The 22044-nt window shown below is 52.8% G+C and overlaps 1 protein-coding gene across 1 annotated transcript; it reads right to left on the reverse strand.

Annotated features, from left to right (window-relative positions):
• Positions 1 to 2984: 2984 nt before the first annotated feature.
• KRT77 (keratin 77) lies at positions 2985 to 15710 on the reverse strand. Its single transcript, XM_026501612.3, has 9 exons — positions 15038 to 15710; positions 9894 to 10108; positions 8720 to 8780; positions 8102 to 8197; positions 6979 to 7143; positions 5511 to 5636; positions 5171 to 5391; positions 4718 to 4752; positions 2985 to 4259 (listed from the first exon to the last, which is right to left on the reverse strand). The coding sequence occupies exons 1-9, from the start codon at positions 15632 to 15634 to the stop codon at positions 3940 to 3942; spliced, it is 1836 nt and encodes a 611-aa protein (XP_026357397.3). The 5' UTR covers positions 15635 to 15710; the 3' UTR covers positions 2985 to 3939.
• Between the last annotated feature and the right edge of the window lie 6334 nt (positions 15711 to 22044).

Below are 22044 nucleotides of genomic sequence, written 5' to 3' on the forward strand. Positions count from 1 at the left end.
ACACCTTGTTCGAGGTCAGACAGAGTTAGAATTTTATCGAGCCAATGGTTGCTCCTCCTGTCACCGTGTTCCTAGATGAGAATCTATGTAGATGAGGAGCTGGTGGAATTAAATTTAGATTCCCAGAGCGCCCTGCCCTGCCCCAGCCTCTCGGCGGGAGGGGCAGCTGGCAAACTCTCCCTGGGAGCGGCCTCCTGCCCTCCTCCGTGCTCCCTCCTGCCCACCCCTCTGTTGCTGGGTGGATGGGCCTGCTTGACTCTCCCTCTGAGTGTCAGCACCGTGGGAACAGCACTGACCACAAGCAGGGATGGAATGCTTCCTGGCCTCTGGAAGGACCACAGGTGATCCCCCCCAGCCTCCCCCAGGGGCCCGTGACGTTTGTACGAGATACTGTGTGTGGAAGCATTTTGAACATGGTTAGGGGGCTACGGAATGGCCCCTTGTTGTCACGGGGTGAGCTACAGTGAGAGGCATTTGCTCCTGATGGGATCTCAGTGTCTCTAACAGGAGTATTGTTTATACCAGGAGGCCTCGTCCAGCATCTTTAGTGCTAGCCCCCTTGCTGAGGCCCAGAGCATGACATCGAGGCCTCTCCCTGGAGTCCAAGATCCTCTTTGGCTAACTCCTCTCTCCTTGCCCTACCTATCTCATGCCCTTACCCTGTGGAATCTCCGTTCCAATATTCTAGGATTCAGGCACGTGGTTCCCTCCATCTGTCCCCCAGTTCTCTGTGATTGAGAAGGTCAAGGCTTCTGAAGAGAAAAAGCAGGGCCATGTTTTCTGGGACAACCCAATCCCCGCCCAGAAGGAGAAGGATAGGGCGAGATGACCTCTGATCCACCTTGCCCTGTGTTCGTATCCAGAGCCAGCCTGGATTCCCTAAGCACGTCATATGCACATGCATGATCCTGGGGAGACTCTCGTCCGCACCCGGGACTAGGGCTGTGGTGTCAGAAAACTTGAGTTCATTTCACAATCCTTGGCCCTTGGGCCCTTGGCCTCTCCATGGCTTGATCCTTCCTTGGCATCTGACCTCAATTTTCCCCAGTATAAAATAGACAGAAAAATTCCTTTTTTCTCAGGCTCCATCACATGAACTCTTAGGGCAGCAAAGGGATGCATGGCGGCCATACACATATTCCCACATACCCCACAGTCCCTCCCTCATCCTCCTGCCCGATAGTTGGCCAACCTCTGCTTGAGATGGGCCAACTCCTCATGCCTCTCCCATCTGAGGACCAATAAAAATTGCTTCTAGGGGCGCCTGGGTGGCTCAGTTGTTAAGCGTCTGCCTCCGGCCCAGGGCGTGATCCCAGAGTCCTGGGATCGAGTCCCACATCAGGCTCCTCCGCTGGGAGCCTGCTTCTTCCTCTCCCACTCCCCCTGTTTGTGTTCCTTCTCTCGCTGGCTGTCTCTCTCTCTGTCAAATAAATAAATAAAATCTTAAAAAAAAAATTGCTTCTAACACTGAGCCAAATCTGCCACAGTTCCCACCTGCCCATCTGGTCACCAGCTCGGGTCAATCCCTCTTTGCCAGGGAAGCTCTTCCAATCTTTGCAGTTAACTCTCACATCTCCTCCCAAAGACTTCCAGGGCCTTCCACTGTCCCCCTGTGGTCAGGTTTCTGATCGCTCACCACTGCATCCTGGCCACTGCCACCTGAATGGACTCCTCTCTAGTAACGTCCTCAGAGTGGTCAGACTACGGAAGAGCCCAAGCGGGTTCGGCACACTACTACCTTCCTGGTCCCCACGCCTGTCCCCAGGGGCCGCCAACCGCTGTCGGCTCATGTGCTGTCTCCATTGGCTGTCTCCAGTGGCTGATACACCCACTGCTATTTTCTCTCGCCCTGTCCCTGCCCCGTGCTCTTGGTTTGTTTTTTTTTACTTTAAGCGTGACATGGCTTCTGTCTACGCCCTCTCTCCTTCCCTTCGGGCAGCCCCTCTGCCCACCTCTCCTTTCCCAGCCCGTCCCCCCACGGGGCTGTCGCTAAGGTGAGATGGGGAGAAACCTCTCAGAGAGGAGGTAGGGGCGTGCGTGGGAACACACAGTCTTATCAGTATGGGCCGCAGTCATATTTGAATGAATCCCATATCCGACTGCCATCTGCACTCCTTCAGGGAAGGAGAAAGTAGGTCACGTCTTCTATAGGACTCTTTTACGCAGACTCAGAAATATCACACAGGATAAGGCGGTAGCTTAACTTGCTCCGTTCTTCAATGTCTGCATCTGTGCTTCCCCCAGAACATGGATTCGAGACACCCCTGCCCAGGACCCCACTGGATGAATGGACTCGGTCTCTTGTCTTCTGAGCTCGTGTCTCCTGGGAGGCCGACCCCTCTCACTCACACATATTCACTTTCTCTTATTCTTGAGTCTCCGGCAGACTAGTCCCCTGTCTGAAGGGCCCTTCCCTGAGTTCCCGCCCAGACCTACTTCTACTCTGTTCCCCAGTCCCGTTCCACGTTCTAGCCCTCTAGGATGGCCAAGCTCTGGGGCCAAGCTTCCCTTCCCCAGCATTGGCAGCTCCTGCATGGCCCCATTGCTCCTGCAATGGAGGGTCTGCCTCTGTCCACAGGACAGGCCTCGCTTCCACCTTCAGGCTAAAAGGTCCACAGGGACACATTGCTCTGATTTCTCCTCCCTCTGAACCTTCCCCTCCCCCATAACCTATCGTCTGGGTTGTGAGTCCCTGCAGAGTCAGAAACGTGTTCATTCAACACTACATTCCCAGGGCCAAGGCCACCACCTTGCATACAGCAGGAGCTGAATAAATGCATGCTGAAAGAATGTGTCACTGACTTTGGAACTCTCAGCCACTTTCAGCACTAGTAAGTGTATGTCTGTCAGGTCTTTTAAGATCACATATCAGTCACGCAATAAAAAATAATAATAATAAAACTTTCCACATATGAATCATTTCAGAGGCCTGCAGAAATTTAAGAAGAAATCACTTATCTCTGACTAAACAGCCGTTTGAGATCACAGAAAATTTTATTGTAGAAACACCAGAAATGGCAAGCCCTTCGAAGTACAACCTTCAACCAAGAAATGATGAAGTCACAGCACTCCTCCGCAAGGGACCCACGCTGAACCCGTCCGATGCCCCAAGAGAATCATGGACTTGGAGTTTGCATTAGGACTCAGCAAGGAAGAGAAGGTGACTCCAGATCTTAGAAGCAACATCACCCTCCCCCTCCCCAGGCCTGCTAGTTGGCTGATAGCAGAACCCCATTGCTTGCCCACTGGCTTCTCCACCCACGGGTAATTAGTCCTCCCGGGGGACAAGGACACACGCCCTCTCAGTACTCCCACCTTGGGCTGTTAACCCAGAGAGTGATGCTTCTTAAGACAGAGATGCAGAGTCAGCACCAGACATGACTTCGAGGTGTCTGATGAGGACAGCAAATCCATACTCTCCATGGACATGAAAGTATGAGGCTAACGGACCAACAGACAGGAATGGGTCCCTGGCACAGGGGTTCCTCTTGCCAACCTATTCCCCGGAAGGCCTCACTCTGTGGTCCCCTAAGGTATGGATTACTGTTCACAGGGCAGCCCAGCTGCAGGAAAGGGGGCTTGGGGGTGAGAAACCTAGTGTCCTTGACTTTAACTCTCCATTATCCGCTTTGTAGATAGTCTACAGGCTCTTTTTCTCCAGTGCTAAACTGGGCCCCCGGGTGTCCCCAGGGCCAGGAGCAGGGCCAGCTGAGTGGAGTCTGCGCGCAGAGCGGTCTGGCGGTGATTCTAACCGCCAGCCAGCGCCCTCCGAAGACAGGTGGGCTGCTTGGGGGTATCCGCCTGCTTCCCCAGCTAGCGCGGAACGTATTGGCAAAGCCTCTGAGACCCATGAGGCAAAGGTAAGCGAGAGGGGTTCAGGGAGGGCGCGGGGGAGGGGACGGGCGAGCGCCCTGCCGGCGGGGCCGTGGGAGCCTTCCTCTACCCCACGATCCGCTTGTGCGACGTGTTCGTGGAGGTCTGGATAATCTGCACGCGCGACGAGCCGCCGCCGCCTCTGTCCCCGTACTTGCTGCTGCTGCTCCGGCTGCTCCCACCGTAGCTCCCGCCGCCGCCGCCGCCCGCGTAACCACCTCCGCCGCCCCCTCGGGAGCCCGCGCCGTAGCCGCCTCCGCCCCCGCGGGAGTCGCTGCCAGAGCCCGCGTAGCCGCCGCCGGAGCCTCCGCGGGAGCCTCCAGAGCCTCTGCCGCCGCCGCCCCCGCCGCCCCCGCCGCTGACGGTCCTCTGGCTGCTGTGCACAGCTGTGGGGAGAGGGCCGCGGAGCGCGGGTCAGAAGAGCTGGCCAGAGGACCCGCCTGCACCCCTCTGCACCTGCCCTCCGGCAGCCTCCTGCATCCTGAGTGGCGGGCAGTCTCTGACTTGCAAAGAGATGCATGGGATGAAGGGATTCCCCTTTTCCAAGTATTCTTCATGGGACAAAGCGATGTCAGGACGGACCCATTTTCCTTGGCCGTATACCCTGACGAGTTCTAAGCTGCTACTGATGATTCGGTCTCATAAACATTAAGATACATAAGAACTAAAATCATAATTTATTTCAGCGAATTTCTCCAGGCTTTGCAGTTTGTTGGCTCACTGTGGATTTTCAGGGTGAAAGGACCAGAAACTACACGGCTGACTGCCCGTCCCTGCTGGTCAGCCCTCCCGGGCCCTCCCTCCACCCGGCCCAACCAGCCCCGGCCTGTGCCCTGCTACTTACAGATGCTCACTTGGCTCTGCAGCTCCCCTGACATCCTGTAAAACCAAAGCACACACATCAGAGGGAGGGGGAAGGCAGGCAGGTGACAGCCTGGAGACATCTGGAACAGAGGTATCCCTGTGAAGTGAAACTGTCCCCAAGCATTAGGGAAAGGTGGGTGCACAGGCCAGGAGGTCAGGGAGCATGGGGCTAAAGGGGGTTTTACACAGTTTCTTGAAGCCGTTTACAATGGCCGCAGTGGCTTGGGTTGGGGTATAGGGCCATTCTGCTGGGAGGCAGGGGAATGATGACAATGACACATGCTCAGCTCTGATTTGAATGTTTCTGTTTCTGTTGCTGCTCAGCCCCGGCTACCAGTCTTCCCAGAAAAGCGGGGATTGTCTTCTCTCCAAATAGTCAGTCCCTCCTCTCCACAGGTGCAGCCCGCACGTGGGCCCCAGAGGCACGGCCCACCTGCACTCCTCGCCCTCCAGCAGCTTGCGGTAGGTGGCAATCTCCACGTCCAGGGACAGCTTGGCCCCCAGCAGCGCCTGGTAGTCTCGCAGCAGCCGGGCCAGCTCCTCCTTGGACTGCTGCAGGGCCTCCTCCAGGTCCTGCAGCTTCTGCTTCGCATCCTGAAGGGCCCGCTCTCCTCTCTCCTCTGCATCCGAAATGGCCATATGCATCTGCTCGATCTGCTCGGGAGACCGTCACAGAGGAGAACCGAATGGGGGTTGAGTTTCAGGAGCCCCCGCTGGCAGGGCCTGGTGGGAGGCGGCGTGTCTGGTCAGCCCACCCTGAGCGTCCTTCTCACCTGCTTCTTGATGTTGCTGATCTCTGCCTGCAGCCTCTGGATGGTGCGGTTGAGCTCAGCGATCTCCATCTTGCTGTTCTTCAGTTCGTCTCCTTGTCTCCCCGCCGAGATCTGCAGCTCCTGGTACTGAGGGTCAAAGGCAGCATCGTGGTCAACCCGCTGCTCACCACGAGGCCCTCTACCTTCCCAGACCCTGCCAGAGCTGCTGTCTCAGGACAGTACCCGGATATGCCCCACCCCCAGAGCTGTGATACCCCCCCATACACACCCTCCTGCACCAAAGGTCCCTCACTGAGCCGTGACACACCACACGCGCACACACACACACACACACACACACGCACACACACGCACACAGTCTTGTTCAAGCCTCCCTCCTTCTCACCAGTCTCTGGGCCAGACCCACATCCCAGACAGACAAAGCTGTTCCACCTACTTGTTCCCCCATCGAAGCCTTCCTAGTGGCCCTTACCCACATCGGGACCTCTTCCCTTTTGCCACCACATCATATTCCTTCCTACCCTTTTCCAGGATGGTTTCCCTAGCAGCCACAATCTCACTTCCTCAGAGGCCCTCAGCACGCCCTTTGTTTACTCCCACTGTCCTCTCTCTGTCGTTTCTGTATCTACAGCAGGCTCTCACGGGCAGGGCTCTGGAGGAAGCAAGGCGGCCGGGGGGGGGGGGCGGGGGGGTTGCTGGTTCAAGGGAAGCTCTGCATTCTGATGCTTTCACTGTTGACCATCTGCCTCCCTAGTCTGACGCTGAAATCCACGCCATTCAGAACGCCTGCTGCAGGGCGGTGGGACAGAGGTCCTCCAGGACTGGAGTTGAGAAAGCAGATCTCAAGTGCCAGGAGTTCAGAATGAAGGGACCAGCCTTTGATCCTTAACTACAGTCTTCACCGTCCAAAAAGATCCGAGTCCATTGATATTAAAGAAGTAATCAAAAATGTGCCCAAAGATTTAGGCACAGAGATGTTTATCCGATAAATAAGGGTATACTCTTAACCACAGAACATCGTTCTGCTATTGGAAATGATGTCAAATATTTAATGTCACAATACGGCATTCACAAATAATAAGAGAAAGAGAAAAGGACAAAACTACAGTTTAAAAGATATTGTCATGAAAAAAGTAAGAATAAAAAACATTATAGTGGTTTAGCACGTGGGTTTGTAGATGAGACACCTAGGTCCTGCCTCTGCTGCTTACGAGCCATAAGACCTTGGGGAAACTGGGTGAGCTCATACTCTCCTATCTTCAAAATAGGGATAATTAGATCCTTACCTCACAGGGTTGTTGTAAGGAGTAAATGAATTTTTATATACACATATATGTATAAAATGTATATAGATACATGTATGTATGTATATACACGTAACTTCCAAAATAAGGGAAAGATGACAGAAGATCTGGGGGTAAGTTTGATTTTGGGTACCCAGTCTGGGTGGAAGGGCGGCAGTGCTCACCTTGGTCTGGTACAGCGCCTCGGCCTCATCCTTGCTCTTCTGGGCGATCAGCTCATACTGGGTCCTCACCGCAGCGATGATGCTGTCCAGGTCCAGGAAGCGGTTATTGTCCATGGACAAGATCACATTGGTGTCACTGATGTGGGTTTGCATCTGGGACAGCTCCTGCAAGGCATGGAACACAGGCTGACTCCTTCCACTCGCCTCCTGGGGCCTCAGTTTCCCTCTACTGTCCCCTCAAGGCTTTTTGGGGAAACCAGAAGCCTGGGCCAGATAGGAGTCTTGGGGAAAGTTCTCTGAATAGTCGCTGTGCTTTAACTAGAGGTAAAGGCCGCCAGACCTAGCCTCTGAGGAGAAGAAAGGAGCGTGAATTCAGAGTCCCTGTAGGCACCACCTGCCCGTCATGCCTCTCCTGTGCCCTCTCTCCCTGCCTTACTTGGCTTGGCTGTCATCTTGGTCCCTCCAACAGGCTGACTTGCTCCTTGAGAAATACTGAGCTCTCAGAGCAGTAGAAAGTTCTCTCCCTGTGCACCCTCTCACTGACTTTTGAGCCTGGGCTCTACTGCCGGCTAGCTGAGCGCCTGGGCTCGTGATTGAGTCTCTCAGGGCCTTAGGTCTCTCATCAGCAGAATGGAGACCAAGACATGGCAAAGCTCCTCGCACAGCATCTGGCCCAAGGTAGACATGAGCAACAGTAGGGCCGGGGGTGGTAGGAGCACATTATCCCTCCCCACTGCAGCCTTCTTCCTCGTTCCCTTTAGGATCCATGCTGTCCTCACCTGCAGAATCCCCCATAGCCCTATCGGCTTCCCAGCACTGATGAAGATTTCTGGTCAGTTTTGTCCCTGTATGTGCTGAGTATTAACCTCAGTTCCAGGTTGAATCAAGGGCTGTTCCATCTTCTCCTCCCTCGGGACTCTCCCTGCCTCCCACCTCCTGCACCTGCACCCAGGAATCTGAGCACCGGGGGCTGGGAGGCTGACTCCAGTCCCACAGAGTGGAGGTGACTGGGGAGAGGAGTCCCTAGTGGGTCATCCTGGGTTTGGGGGCTCCCCCTCCAACAGCCCACACCCTTTGTGACATGTGAGGAAAGAGAAGGGTTTCCCATGAAGACTGAACTCACCATCTCAAATAAACACTTCAGGAAATTGATCTCTCCAAACAGAACGTTCACCTTGGACTCCAGGTCTGCCTTGCTCATGTAAGCAGCATCCACGTCCTGAACAGCAAGCAAAACTAGTCTGACTTTAGTGTCCAGGTGTCGCCTGCCACCAGCTCACTGGGTGACCCGGGCAAGTGGCAAAACCTCTCTGGGTTTCTTTCCATGCCTGCACATTTCCTCACCTCACTCAACTGAGGGACCTTCAAAAACTCTGGCTTTCCTGGCCAGAAGGAAACGTGACCCCAAGCCCCTCATCCCGGTCACTCACACGCAGCACCCGGGTCCCTCCCCAGGTCTCAAGGCTGCGCATAATGGACGCTCAGCAGGTGTCAGTTGATTGAGCTTCCCATTCAGGACCGTGGAGAGAGAAGCACTCAAGGAAGCCTCGAGAGTCATATCAACCTCACTTTCAGACTTAACCCCTTCAGTGCAGCGGCCCAGCATTCAGGCCACACCCTCAACAAGCTGCCCCCAGCGGTCACCAGTCCACCCCTTGGTCACACAGCATCCCACAGGAGTTCCTCACTCTGCTCAGCCCCCTGGGCCCACAGTCCCCCTGGAACCACCCCCATCCTTCACCTTCTTCAGGACGACAAAGTCGTTTTCAGTGTTGGCCCTCCGGTTGAGCTCTTCCTCGTATCTGTGGGGGGAAGTAGGAACCACAGATAGGCTGCTGAGGCTGACCTTGGCTCCTTGAGATTCTCCTCACAGCAGGCGGCTTGGAATGTCCCAAACTTTTAGTGTCCTGGACTTTGGCTGTTCCCTGCCAGGGCCTGCCGCGCTCACAGACAAGCAGCTGGAGCCAGCTCCAGGCCTTCCAGGTCAATAGAGGGGACAACAACCCAACGTGGAAAATGCAGAGCCACGTAGAACAATCCCGAAAGGTCCGTTTTTCTTTTGATGTTTCACCTTTGCATATTTGCATATTTGCCACACTCATTCATTTTTTGCAGTTGGGAACATAAAGAGCCACTTCCACCAAATTGCTTTAAAGAGAAAAAAATGTCCCCTACAGTGTTGCCCCCCAACACCGTCAGTGTGAATTTCACTCTTCACTCTCTGATTGGCGTGTCGGGGTGACGTCAAGAGTAGCAGTCGGCACCCCTAGCACGGGGAGGGAGAAGCCCCCGGTTGCCTGCATGGTGCAGGAGCAGCTGATGCTGGAGTTAGACTAGTCCTGCCATCCCGACCATTGTGATTAATAAGAGCCAGTGATTAGTATGTACAGGCACAGTCTAGGAACTTATGAAGCACGATGTCATCTCAACACGTGGTTCTCAGAGTGTGGTCCCCAGTCCACCAGCATCACGTGGAAGCATACTAGAAATGCAAACACCCTGGTCGCATCCCAGGCCTGCTGCACACGGAAGCCTGAGAGCCCGGATCTGCCCGTCACATCAACCCCACAGGGAGGGTGCTTACCATCCCCCCCTTTACTAAGGTGAAACCTGAAGGCTTAGAAAGACAGACTTGCAAGCAGCTAGAAAGTGGCAAAACCCACTGGCACTTGGCTCATCTGGGTCCAGCACCCTGGGGATCGTCTGCCCTTCCCCGTCTAACACAACCGAGAGCGGACTGGCACCACCCTGCTGCCAGAGCTGCCAGAGGCGAGCCAGTGCCCTCCGCGGTTGTGCGGTACAGAGCCGGGTGGCTGCACCTGGGGACCCCGGTCCACCCCTCACATATTAACACTAAAGCAGAGTGCTCCCTGCCATGCTTCCCTCTGACCCCTCCGCCCTGCCTGGGGTCTCACTTGTTCTTGTAGTCCTCCACGACATCCTGCATGTTCTTAACTTCCGTGTTGCGGCGCGTCTGCTCGGCGTCGAGAAGATCCACCTGCCTCCGCAGCTCACTGACGTAGTTCTCCAGGATGGGCTCCAGGGTGTGGGTCCGAGTGGAGGTGTTCACTCGCTGCAGCAGCTCCCACTTCGTTTGTAGCACCTGATTCTGCTGCTCCAGGAACCGCACCTACGAGCAAGAAACTTCCAAGGTCGCCCCAGGCTGTGGGTCCAGGAAGCACCCCCAGGAGTAGGGAGAGTGGCAACCAACAACATATCTGGACCTCCGAGGATTAAGATGGCGCCTCTTGGGATCAGAGGGCTTCCCTTTCCGTGGGACCAGGACACACGGAACACAATGTGCTTTCTGATGGTTGACCAAGGGCTCTAAGGTCAACTTGTCTAATATTAGCGCTACGTTACTAAGCTAACTCCGGTTTTGAAGTAAACCACCTCCAGTGGAGGGTCTTCTTCCCTTCAGCTACGGCCACGGACACCACAGAGCCGTCCCCCCCACACCCCACGCTCCGTGCCAACGTGAGGAAACGGAGATGCAGAGCGTCTGAAGCACTGACGCATCCGAGGCGCGTTTCTCCTTGTGGCTGAAATGTTTTCTGTGATTGAGGAGACGAGACAGTAAGAGGGAAGAAACAATTTGACTTAGAATATTAGACCGACTTCTGAGCAGACCCGCCTGGGCGCCCCCAGCCAGCAGGCCCCCACTGTCTGCTTGCCAGGGTGTGTTTCAGGAAGGTCACTTCACTTAAATGCTAACTCAGAATTTTAAAAATAAACGTTTCCACTTTTTACCTTTTTAAAAAGGTTTTATTTACTCATTTGAGAGAGAGAGAGCATGAGCAGGGGGGAGGGGCAGAGAGAGTGGGGAAGCAGATTCCCCGCCGAGCAGGAAGCCCAAAGTGGGGCTCAATTCCAGGACCCTGAGACCATGACCTGAGCCGAAGGCGGATGCTTAACCGACTGAGCCACCCAGGTGCCCCTGTTCCCACTTTTCACACAAATGTTGTATAATGCATGCCTGTGCCCCAAAGTAAGGACTTTGGGGGTGCCTAGTGTTTGGGAAATACTCATGTTGCTATTCCCATCACTGACATTCGTTGACACAGAAAATGGAGAGTGGACATCATCCTATATTCTCTCTCCTCTCCCGAAACTGGGCACAAAGGTCAGGTCCAGGGTCGAGAGCGACTGGCTGTGCCGACCAAGCGCATGGATTGTGCTCTGCGTGACCCTGATCAACCCTCACCTTACCTCTGCAGGCTGCCCTCACCTCCCTTCCCATGCCTTAGGTGAAGACAAGGGATGCCTCTGTGCTTTGCTCAGGTGCAGACACACACACACACACACACACACTCACACACACACACACTCCAGAATCCTCCCGGGAGTTGTGTCAAACCCACTGCTTTGTGCAGTCGGAACAGAACCCTGAAGACACTCCCCTACAATGTGGCACCGAGAAGGATGCCCCAAACCCCCGCCCTTAAGCTGCCCTTCTAGGGGCCAGCCCCCGGTTAACTCCCTTCGGACTCTGACTCTGGGCTGGGAGACGCGCACGGCCAACACTAGTCCCCGTGGCTCATTTTTGTTAACTTCATCAAAGCAAGAGCCAGGGCAAGCACATCTCACAGGTTGTCTCTGCCTGAAACAAACCGCGCCCCATGGGAAATTCCTGCCACCGGGCTTAGTCTTGCTCTAGCGGCCCTGCCAGAAGGTGGGCAAATCAAACAGACGTGGGGCCTCAGCCCTGTGCTCAGGATTGCGGGAACTGAAGGGAAAAAATCGCACGGGCCCACGAGGAATCGCCACATCGAACAGTGAGGGGCCGACGAGCCAGAGCACCCTCTCCCCCTGCACGGGGTGCCTCGGAGCCCATCAGCAAAAGAACCCATGGTTCTTCTCAGGCCACCCGAGCTGCACAGGCAGAGACTGGCTGCAGAGAGCGCCAGGCAATTTTAAGAGGATTTAATCGCTAGAAAAATCACTGAAAGCCATTGTGATTTTTCCCCAGGGCCCCCAAAACACTCCTGGGCTGTGTCCCATCAGCACAGATGAAATGAGCATCATGCTGAGCTCAGCTTTGTACTGGAAAAAGCGCGCCCCTCCCGGCCTGCCATGCCCCTCTCCCTCTTGCTTATGACACTCCAGCCCCAGGGACCTCCTGCTGCCTCCAGTGGCGCAGATCTCCCCAGCTCTTTGCCTGGCTAAGCCCTGTTTACCCTTTCAATCTCAACTAAAGTGGCATCCCCCTGGTGTCTTGCCTTCATGGGCCATGGTCCTTTCCCCGGAGCATCTAGCATGATTTGCCTCACTTAGCGCTGTTTGAGCATATCCCTGCCCTGCTGGGGGAGCCTCAGGAAGGCAGGCTCGTGTCTGATTTGGTCTCCTGTGGACGCAAGGTGCTCAGACTCATGGACACACAGCGCCCAACACAGAGAAGACAGCTCATAAGTATCATGGACTGATGAAATGCTAAGGGCTTTGGAATTGCCTCCAAGTGTAGACAGCTGTCCCTCTGACTAGACTGGAAACTCCCAGAAACCAGGGATTTCATCTGCTTTGTTTATAATTGAATCTCCAACACCCAGAATCGTCTGGCATATGACAATAACTCAATAAACACATGATTTGAATGACAAATCAAGCCAGCCCTTCTGGTGTCAGGCTTGGACACTCAGAGAGTAGAAATGGACACAAGGGCTTTTGTAGAACCAAAGACAAGGAAAAGGGACCTCATGAAGGAAAGGGATGGGGTCCATCTCTTCCCACGGGGACACCAGCCTGGCGTTGTTCAGCTGAGCTTGAATCCTCTATGCCAGGGTGGTAAGTAGCCTGGAGAGTCTACACCCGGAGGCATGTGAAATGGCCTTAGGGACAATGGAGAAAAGTAACACAGGAATGGTGGGTAGGGATGCTGGTCTGGGGGTGCTACTTCAAAAAGGGACATCAGAGAAGGTCCCACTAAGATAGTGGCGTCTGAGAAAAGATCTGAAGGAGGTAAGGGAGCAAGCCAGACCACTCTTGGGAAGGAGGAGTGCAAAGCAGAGGGAATGACAGGAGCAAAGGCCCTGAGGCAGGCCTGGGGTGCTGGAGGTTGCAAGAATACAATAGTGTGTTGGTAAGCAAGAAAGAAACAGGGGAGAAGTATGGAGGGAGTGTAGGGTCACGGCAGACAATGAGTTTGTACACTGGGGAGCTAAACTCCAACCCTCACTCTGTTAACTAAACCTTGCAGCTGAGAGGTGTCCCACCCAGTGGTGGCAACGTTGCCTAATTCTCACAATTGCAAGCCAGGGGTGAGCAGCAGCTGGGGGCGGAGGCCAGAGCACACGGGGCCTTAGAGGATCTTGGCTTTTATTCCAAATGAGATGAACAGCCAATGGAGGACTCAAAAAGAGAAGTGATGCGAAGTTTTTTAAGGATGGCCCTCGTGTGGCTCTGAGAATGGAGTATACGAGGTTAAGGGTGAAAGCAGAAAGACCAGATCAGAAACTAGAGTCAGAATCCACTGCAGTAGAAACCTTCTCCTTTCCAGCCAGGCCAGAGTCCTCCTGGATGAGGACTCTCTCCTCATGGTCACAACAAACCTTAAGGAAGGACAGGTTGCCACAGTCTCCTGTAACTTGGCCTCTGCCCACAGCCCTATGCCATACAATGCAGCAAATGTCCTATATTTATGGTGGGAATCACAATCAAATGATTCCCAGGAATTCAGTTGCCAGTAGCCCATGGCCATTTCACTGACCTCCAGCCCTCTCTTCTCCTATCTCCTCCTTTAGCTTAGTCTTGACCTCCAGGGGTGTCTCCTTCACCTGTCACCTCCTTACTCCAGCCAAGCCCTCCCAGTCCGTGCCCACACCTGAGGTATGATGATGTCCAGCCAAATTTCCCGTCTAAGGTGATCAGAAGCAGCCAGAAGCACTTTGTTCTATTGAACTCCTGTTTGGCTATTTTTGGGCCTCGACACTCTTACCCCTCCTCCCCCAGCTCACACAGTCCTTTCCCAGCATCTCCCCACATATCAGAGACTGGAGATACAGCCCAGTGGTTGACTTTAGCCGTGGTTAATCTGCAGTCAGACGACAGGTCAAGTTCTGGCCTCAACACTGAATTCCTGTGGGACTGAGGGAAAGTCACGGAGCATCCAGGAGCCTTTGTGCCCCAGGGTGCTTCCCACTACATCCCCAAGAACAACGACCTTTTGGGGAGCCTACAGGAGCTACTGTACCTCCACTTCTGGACAAAAGGAAATGCTGGAGGAAGGTCTTTACCATGGGTCTCTACCAGCCTCTGCTTGCTGATCTGGGTCTGGACCAGCCCTGATCTGAGGTTTAATTAGGGAACTAGGGAAAGGGGCTACAGTGGCTCCATTTGGCCCATTCTTGGCCTTGGATGAACTAAAACAAGGAACACTGATAGAATCTTACTTAGTATGCTATTCACTTTAGCCCCCAGTGATACCCTCAGAGCATTCACCTGGGCTGTTCCATGGCTCCTTGAGGATAGGACCCATGTTCTAGTCACTCTGTAGCACCTGGCACTGTATCTGACATAGAGGAGATGCTTAGTAAATGTTTGTGGGATGGACGTGTGACGGGTGATTAGATGGGTGGGTGGGTGGGTGGGTGGATGGATGGATGAGTGGGTGGATGGAAGGATGAATGGTTGGATGGATGGATGGATGGATGGATGGATGGATGGATGGATGGAAGGATGGATGGATGGATGGATGGATGGATGGATGGATGGATGGAAGGAAGGATGGATGAGTGGATGGATGGATGGGTGAGTGGGTAGATGGAAAGTGAATAATGATGAATGAGAATGAAGTCACTACACCATGTATTTTTTCTGTGGGGCATTTTCACACTTCTTACCTGCTTTCCTGCCAAAAGGAAAAGATAAAAATAAGTTCCTTCAATAAGTCAAATTGAGGCCTAATGAGATAAATGCTTCCTTAAGGTGCCAGAACATATACTTCTGGAAGTTTGACTGTCACCACCAAACGGAGATAGTACCAGGTGGTAAGAGGTGGCAGGGCACAAGTCCCTCTCAGTTATTTGATCAGGGGCAGAGACCCACCTGCACTTGAAGTACTCACCTTGTCGATGAAGGAGGCAAACTTGTTGTTGAGGACCATAATCTGCTCCCGCTCCTGGGTCTTGACTCTCTGAATTTCAGGGTCCACCCCCAAGTGAAGTGGCTGAAGGAGGCTCTGGTTAACAGTCACCTCTTGGATGCCCCCTGGGGGACAGGAAGGTCCAAAGCCCCCAAGCCCAAAATTGCTACCCCCCAAACCACCTCCTCCATAGCCACCACCTCCAAAGCCACCACCCCCAAAGCCACCACCACCAAAACCACCTCCCCCAAAACTTCTGCCTACCCCTCCAAACGTCCCTCCTGCTCCCCCACCCTGGCAGAAACCACTGGCACTTCTCCCCACTAAGCTAATAGAGATGCTTTTACTGCCTCCCAGATTGTAGAGGCTCCTAGAACCAAAACCCCTGGCATGGCTCCCATACCCACCACCACCACCACCACCACCACCACCGCCACCACCACCACCGCACCTGCCTCGGATCTGACACACAGACCCCACAGCCCTACTCCCACCACCAGAGCCTGCAGGAGAGCCAGTGCTGTAAAGCCGCCGGCTCCTGGAGCTAAATGCTGACTGAGAGCTAAACTGGCGGCTCATGGTTACAAGAACATCCAGAGAAGAAGCCAAAAGAAAAGTCCCAGAGGGGAGGAGACAGAGACCCAGGAGGAAAAGAGCTATGACTCCTTTGACAAGAGATCTGGCTCCATCCCTATATATACATGCATTTGCTGGGCTGGGCACCTTCCGAATCCTGGGAGGGGAATATTTATGTTTAGTTTGCCTGCCAGCAGCATCTGTTTAAAACCTCACACCTAGGAGTTGCAAAAATTGTACTGTAGATAAACTTCCCCAGCTTGATCATTTATCGTTCATCTCTTGCCATTTAGAGATCAGAGCACAATAATCTCTCAGGACCGAGTTGCTGGAAACTCCTATACAGTTTCCCCCAAATCATTAGCCGATACCTTCCTAAGAAACTCCACCATGGAATTGTTTGTTTTGGGGTGTGACCAGGAGATCTGGGGCAAAGCTAGGGGTTGTCTAGCTGCCTTGTGATCACAGCTGGGACGGGGGTGGAGACATCTGCTGCCATACTATTACCCTGATCAGATGAAAGTTTTGTTCTGACCTCCCCTCCTCCTGCTTCCGCTCCCCGTTGTTATTGATCACCGCCATGCAGATCCCAAATTTTAATCACATGCGAACAGGGTATTGTGGTCCTTGAGTGCAAGTGAAAGCCAGGAGACTCTGCCCAAGACTGTTCACGTTTTGCTGGGTGCGCCATGTGCTGCTCTAAGTGCCTCGGGCTCCTCCTCCACAAAGATGAGGTCCTACAGCACGGACGACCTGTGGTCGCAGATGCATTGAGCGTCTACTAGGGCTGAACATGGTCTCCTAGACCAAAAGACAAACTGTCACGAGATCTCTTTTTTTTTAAATTTCCAATGTATTTTAGACCAATGCTTTTGTAAAATAAAATTTTTAAAATTTCGCTGAAGATGGCGTACCTGGGTGGCTCAGTCGTTAAGTGTCTGCCTTCGGCTCAGGGCGTGATCCCACAGTCCTGGGATCGAGCCCCACGTCAGGCTCCTCCGCTGGGAGCCTGCTTCTTCCTTTCCCTCTCCCCCTGCTTGTGTTCCCTCTCTTGCTGGCTGTCTCTCTCTCTATCAAATAAATAAATAAAACCTTTAAAAAACTAAAATTAAAATAAAAATAAAAATGAAATTTCCCTGAAGAGGAGATTTTTTTTAAAGATATACAATATACGGGCCCCGACTTTTATTTTTAAATTCAAGAAACACAAAGCTGTTCTATTGTTAAATGGGAAAAAATTAAGTTTCCAAATGGTTATTCTCAGGTTCTGTATTTATCTCTTCTCAAGCCTGTAACAAAGTGCCCACGGACCAGCACTGGTGTAGGGCCCACATTCTGGAAAGCACGGCCAGCAAGCATGGGATGGGACTCATTCATTGAGCATCAGCGTCCACCAACAAAAATGTGTGTTTGCCCTCTGGACTCAAACGGATGGTGGCTTTCACCCAAAACTTAATAATAATAATAATAATAATAATTTAAAAAGTGGGGGAAATAACCTTAAAAGTCCAGACTCAGAAAAATGGCTAAGTGATTGCTTGCCCATTCAGATACAATTATTTAAAATTATCTGCAAGGAGATCGAGTAGCAGCGTCGTTGAAAATGCTTATGCTACAACGTTAAATGTTAAAATTGTCTGCGCTATGAACTCATAAAAATTAAGAATACACAGAAGGCAGGCTTAAAAAGTAACAAAAAATGCATCAACTTATTAGGAATTGTAAGAGGGTTTTTTCCTAATATTTTAAATGTCCTTTTCCTTTGTATGTATGCAATAAGTAAATATTTTTGCAAAAGTTGGAACTGAAACCGCAGCCGCCAATGGCTACGGAGGTGGGAAAGGCGGGTGGTGGGAAAGAACAGGAGAGGTGTCAGGGAGCTGCGGTGAGGAGAAGGCACCCGAGGCTGGGAGGGGCTCTGTGGGCAGCTTCAAGCCTCCACACCTTATCCGCTCGGGAACTGCTTTAGTGGACCGTCTCCAGGAGACACTGTGGGATAGACAGAGAGTGAGCCTGAAATTTACAGTCACAGAAACTGGTTTAAGCTCCCAGCCCGGCTTCTACTAGCCTGTGATCTTAGGCAAGTCACTTAAGCCAGAGCCTCAGATATTTAAAGGAATCAGAGCAGCTATTTCTCAAGGAAACTTCTCAATGCTATAAGGCATGTGAAAAAGCACACAGCACTTTAATACACTAAACAAGCATAGATATAGTTACTCTCAGATCCTGGTAAGATGACCAAGGGTCCCACTTTGCCTGGACTTTCAGTGCATAAACCAGGATAGTCCCATGTAAGTCAGGACTGTTGCCACCCTAGTTCTGGCATCTCAGAACTAGGTCTACACAGCCCTAGTCCTGACCCTAACCCCTTTGGGGAGCTTTTGGTAGGAGAGGGAAGCCAAGGCTCAGCCCCCAGGCATGGGAGACATAAGGAGAAAACCAGCGGAGCCAGAGGAGGGAAAGGCAAGTGGAGCTGGGCATTGGGACGGGTCTTGTAAGGGCAAGGATTCTGAGTCAGGTAGAGGTGGACAGAAGAAGCAGAGAAAACAGAGGGTATGTAGAGAAGGGATGGTAGGTCCCAGGCAGGAAGCAGCAGTGGTGTGGGGAAAAGATCCTTGGGTTCAGGTTCGAATCCTGGCTCCACCTTTCCCGGCCACATAGCTTGGACAAACTCTCACCTCCTTGAACCTCACTTTCCTGGTCTATAAAAAAAGGATAACAGGGGCACCTGGGTGGCTCAGTTGTTAAGCGTCTGCCTTTGGCTCAGGGCGTGATCCTGGAGTTCTGGGATCGAGCCCTGCATCGGGCTCCTCCGCTGGGAGCCTGCTTCTTCCTCTCCCACTCCCCCTGCTTGTGTTCCCTCTCTCACTGGCTGTCTCTCTCTGTCAAGTAAATAAATAAAATCTTAAATTAAAAAAAAAGGAGAACAATACCAGATTCACAGGGTAATTATAATGAGTAACTGACATCAAACATGGAAGAGCACGTTGGAAATTCCAGAGTCACGCAGCCTTCCCTGAACAGCCCCGAGCATACAAGCCCACCCCTCGCTCACCTGCTACAGTGCTCTCTTGTGCCACTGACTTGCAACCCCTGTCATGAAGAAAGCACATCGTGAACCCCTTCACACGTGTCTCTCCTGCCAACTAAATAAACAGGAAGCTCACCAAGGTTTATATTCACCCTTACGCTGAGTATGCGGAATTACTAAATTCTGATAAAATGAAAGAGGAAGTCCCAGACAGAATTTAGAAAGCTTCGGTGGTCTCTGGCTATGACCAGTTACCGGCATCCAATGCCAACACCCCAGTCTATCTCCTGTCAGCTGGATGGTCCCCAGTGAGCCTGTCACTCCCACGAAGGTGTGGGGGGGGGGGGGACCCAGCAAATACTACCTCCCGAGCCTTTGCTAGAGGATGACAGCTAGTCCCTACTCCCTCAAAATAAGAGAAAATTGGGCCAAGGTGAAGCATGAGAGATTTTTACTTGTCCCGAAAGAGATACTTGACCTCAGATTAAATGCTGGATGAGGTTTCTGGGACAAATGCTCTCCCTCAAGGAAACCCCTCAACTGGTGGGACGACGAGGAGCAGTGGTTGCTGAACTCGCTACATGTTGGGATCCCCTGGAGCTTCGGCGAGCACGGGTCTGGGCCTCCCCCAGCTTCCCTCAACTCCCACACCGGGATTTCACCGGTCTGGAGTGTAGTCTGGGCTCTGGAATTTTCCAAAGGTCCCAGGGGGTTTTAATGGGGAGACAAGTTTGGGAACCACTGGCCTGGAGGAAGTAGAAGAACCAATGAAATGGCCTCTTGAGATTCTATTCAGGCCGGGGACAAAAGAATCGTAAGGAGCATCATAACGATAGTTAACTTCTTACCGAGGGCTTTTTGCAGCGGGTCATGCCCGATGCTAGATCTAAAAGATGGGAGTCTCAATCTAAGACTCCACGTGATAAGGACGTCCTCCTTATAATTGCACTCATTTTACAGGTGGGGAAAGGAGGCTTGGAGAGATCTAGTAACTTGTTCGAGAACACGCAGGTGAAGGGGGTGGTATGGAGATTTGAACCCAAGCACTCCGACTCCAGAACCCACATGTATTGCAGAAGAGGTGGGGTCTCTGGTGAAAGAGGTGCCCCCTTCCTCACCTCCACACTCTGCCCACCTGCCACCAGCACTCTCCTGAAAGGAAAGGGACAAGTCAGTGGAAGGCTTCAACTTGCCCTGCTGGTCTCCCAGGTACTGAAACCCAGGGCTGCCAAGAGGGTGAGGCCCAGGGCACTTATCAGCCACCAGATCACAGTCTCGGGCAGCAGCAGGAGGCAGGGTTCAAGAGGACTTGCTGGTGTGACTGGCAGGGGCAGCCCCTGCCGATCTGCTCCCCATCACAACCTTGCATCTCCCGGGTCTGGAGGTGGTTATCACCAAGCGGCACACACACGTGGCAGGGGTGTGGGGACAGAGAAAGGGAGGGTGGAAGAATTGCAGTCACCAGCCCACCCAGGGAGGAGGGGACAGCTGCAGTCCTGGTGTAGGTATGGAGGCCCTTAATCTCCTTCAAATGGGAGCTTTTGGACCCCTTGGCAGCAGAGGAAGGCAAGGATGTGACAGGGATCAGGGAGAGCAGTGTCCTGGGACTGCATCAAAGCTCCTGGCCTTGACCTCCACACCCTGAGACCACTATTCGCCCTACAGAAGAATGTCAGACCCAGAAGGTGACAGAGACCACCGGCCCAGAGCGTTCATTTTACCAGAAGGAAATCGCTACAAAAAGAGCAAGGACTTCGTCAAGGTCACAGGGAAACCTGGTGGTGCAGAGCAGTAGAACTTGGGTACCCTCCTTCCCAATCCATAATGAACACGAGCCTTTGAAGAATTCCCACAGCCCCCGTGCTCCTGCAGCCTGGGGGAGAAGGACGTGGGGAGCTTCACCTCCAACCTCTAAAAGGCCCTGCTTCCGGGGAGGGGGGGGGCGGGCGGGAGAAGGTGGTACTGGGCACACAGGAACACCCCTGGGGAATCCTTCTCCTGACTTTTGGGTTATGGTGGATGTTTGTAGCAACAACTAAGCCTTCTCCTCAGGCTCCAAACCAGCCAGAGTCCCCACCTCTGCTATCCTTTTGACCAGCATCCCAGGGCTCACCTGGAAACTATCGGGCAGTGTCTCTCTTTCTCCTAAAACGTAATAGGTGTTCTGGGGCTACAAGCCCTCCCAAGGTCTCAGAGCAGCCCTGCACGTTCTCATGGCCAAGGTCGAGAGATAATATTTTTCCAGGCGTATTAGGCTCTTCCATCCACCACGCTTGAAGTCATGACTCTTAATACACCCATTCATAAAGCTGGCAACTCTCTCTTGTCTCTGAGGCAAAGGGAGCAACTACACAGGTGTGGGCCCAAAGGAAAATAAGGGTTAGACCGGGATTGACTTCCAAGAGAAACCTCGAGGCCCTGGTAGGGGACTGGGGCTGTCTGGCAGAAGGTACTTCTATACGCGGGGTCAAAGAGGAAAATGGGAGAGACTCAAGGTTACAGGGCTGGTCAGTGGTGTGGTGGGGACCAGAACCACAAATCCACGGGGGGGTGGAGGGGAATATGAGACCTGGGGGAAACTCCCAGACTCCCAGATCGTGTCTCATCTTGCCCATGGTGGGAGAGACACGAACGGAAGGAATTAGCATTTATCACCATTCCCTCCTTTAAAGAATAGGTGGCTTCCTGAAATGTTGTCCATAAATGGGAATGACACTTCACCGAGCTCTCGCGTGCGCCAGGAGTTAAACAGATGACATCATTCAACCCGAACAACCTCATTTTATTGATAAGATTTAGCGCGGGGGGTGGGTGGGGGGGAGAGGTGCCAAGCACCTAGCCCACAGTGACACAGCTCTGCCAGTGGGAAGCCCGGGTCACACCAGGGCGGCCTACCTCCAAAGCCCGAGAACTTCCCACGGGGCTGTGTTACTTGCTGCTTTCCAGGGCAGTTTCGGGACGCGTTGGAGTGCAGCTGCTGGAGCTTGAATCCTGGTGCCAGCACGTAAATCTCTCTGTGCCTCAGTTTCTCATTTGTAAAGTAGAGATAATAACCCTGCCCACCTCTGTGAAGACTGAATGAGTTAATCCGTAAAAAAGCTGCTTCGCAGAGTGCCAGGCAAATCACGAGAGAGCATCGGTTTCAACAAAGATTATATTGCTCCACGATATACACAAGTCTCTGTAAACCAAACTGTATTTTCCATCCAGCTTCCCTGAACAAATCAGAATGGGCATCGTGAGCAAGGAAACATGGCCCTGTGCTATCTTATAAATCATATGAAAGATGCAGAAAGCTTTCTTCTTTAATCATCCTACTGAAAGGAATGTGGCAATTTCTCGTCCGTTTGAAACAAGCCATGAGGCTAAAGCACCTCTCTCC

The sequence above is a fragment of the Ursus arctos genome, unplaced genomic scaffold (assembly GCF_023065955.2).
Source record: "Ursus arctos isolate Adak ecotype North America unplaced genomic scaffold, UrsArc2.0 scaffold_26, whole genome shotgun sequence".
Lineage (NCBI taxonomy): Eukaryota > Metazoa > Chordata > Mammalia > Carnivora > Ursidae > Ursus > Ursus arctos.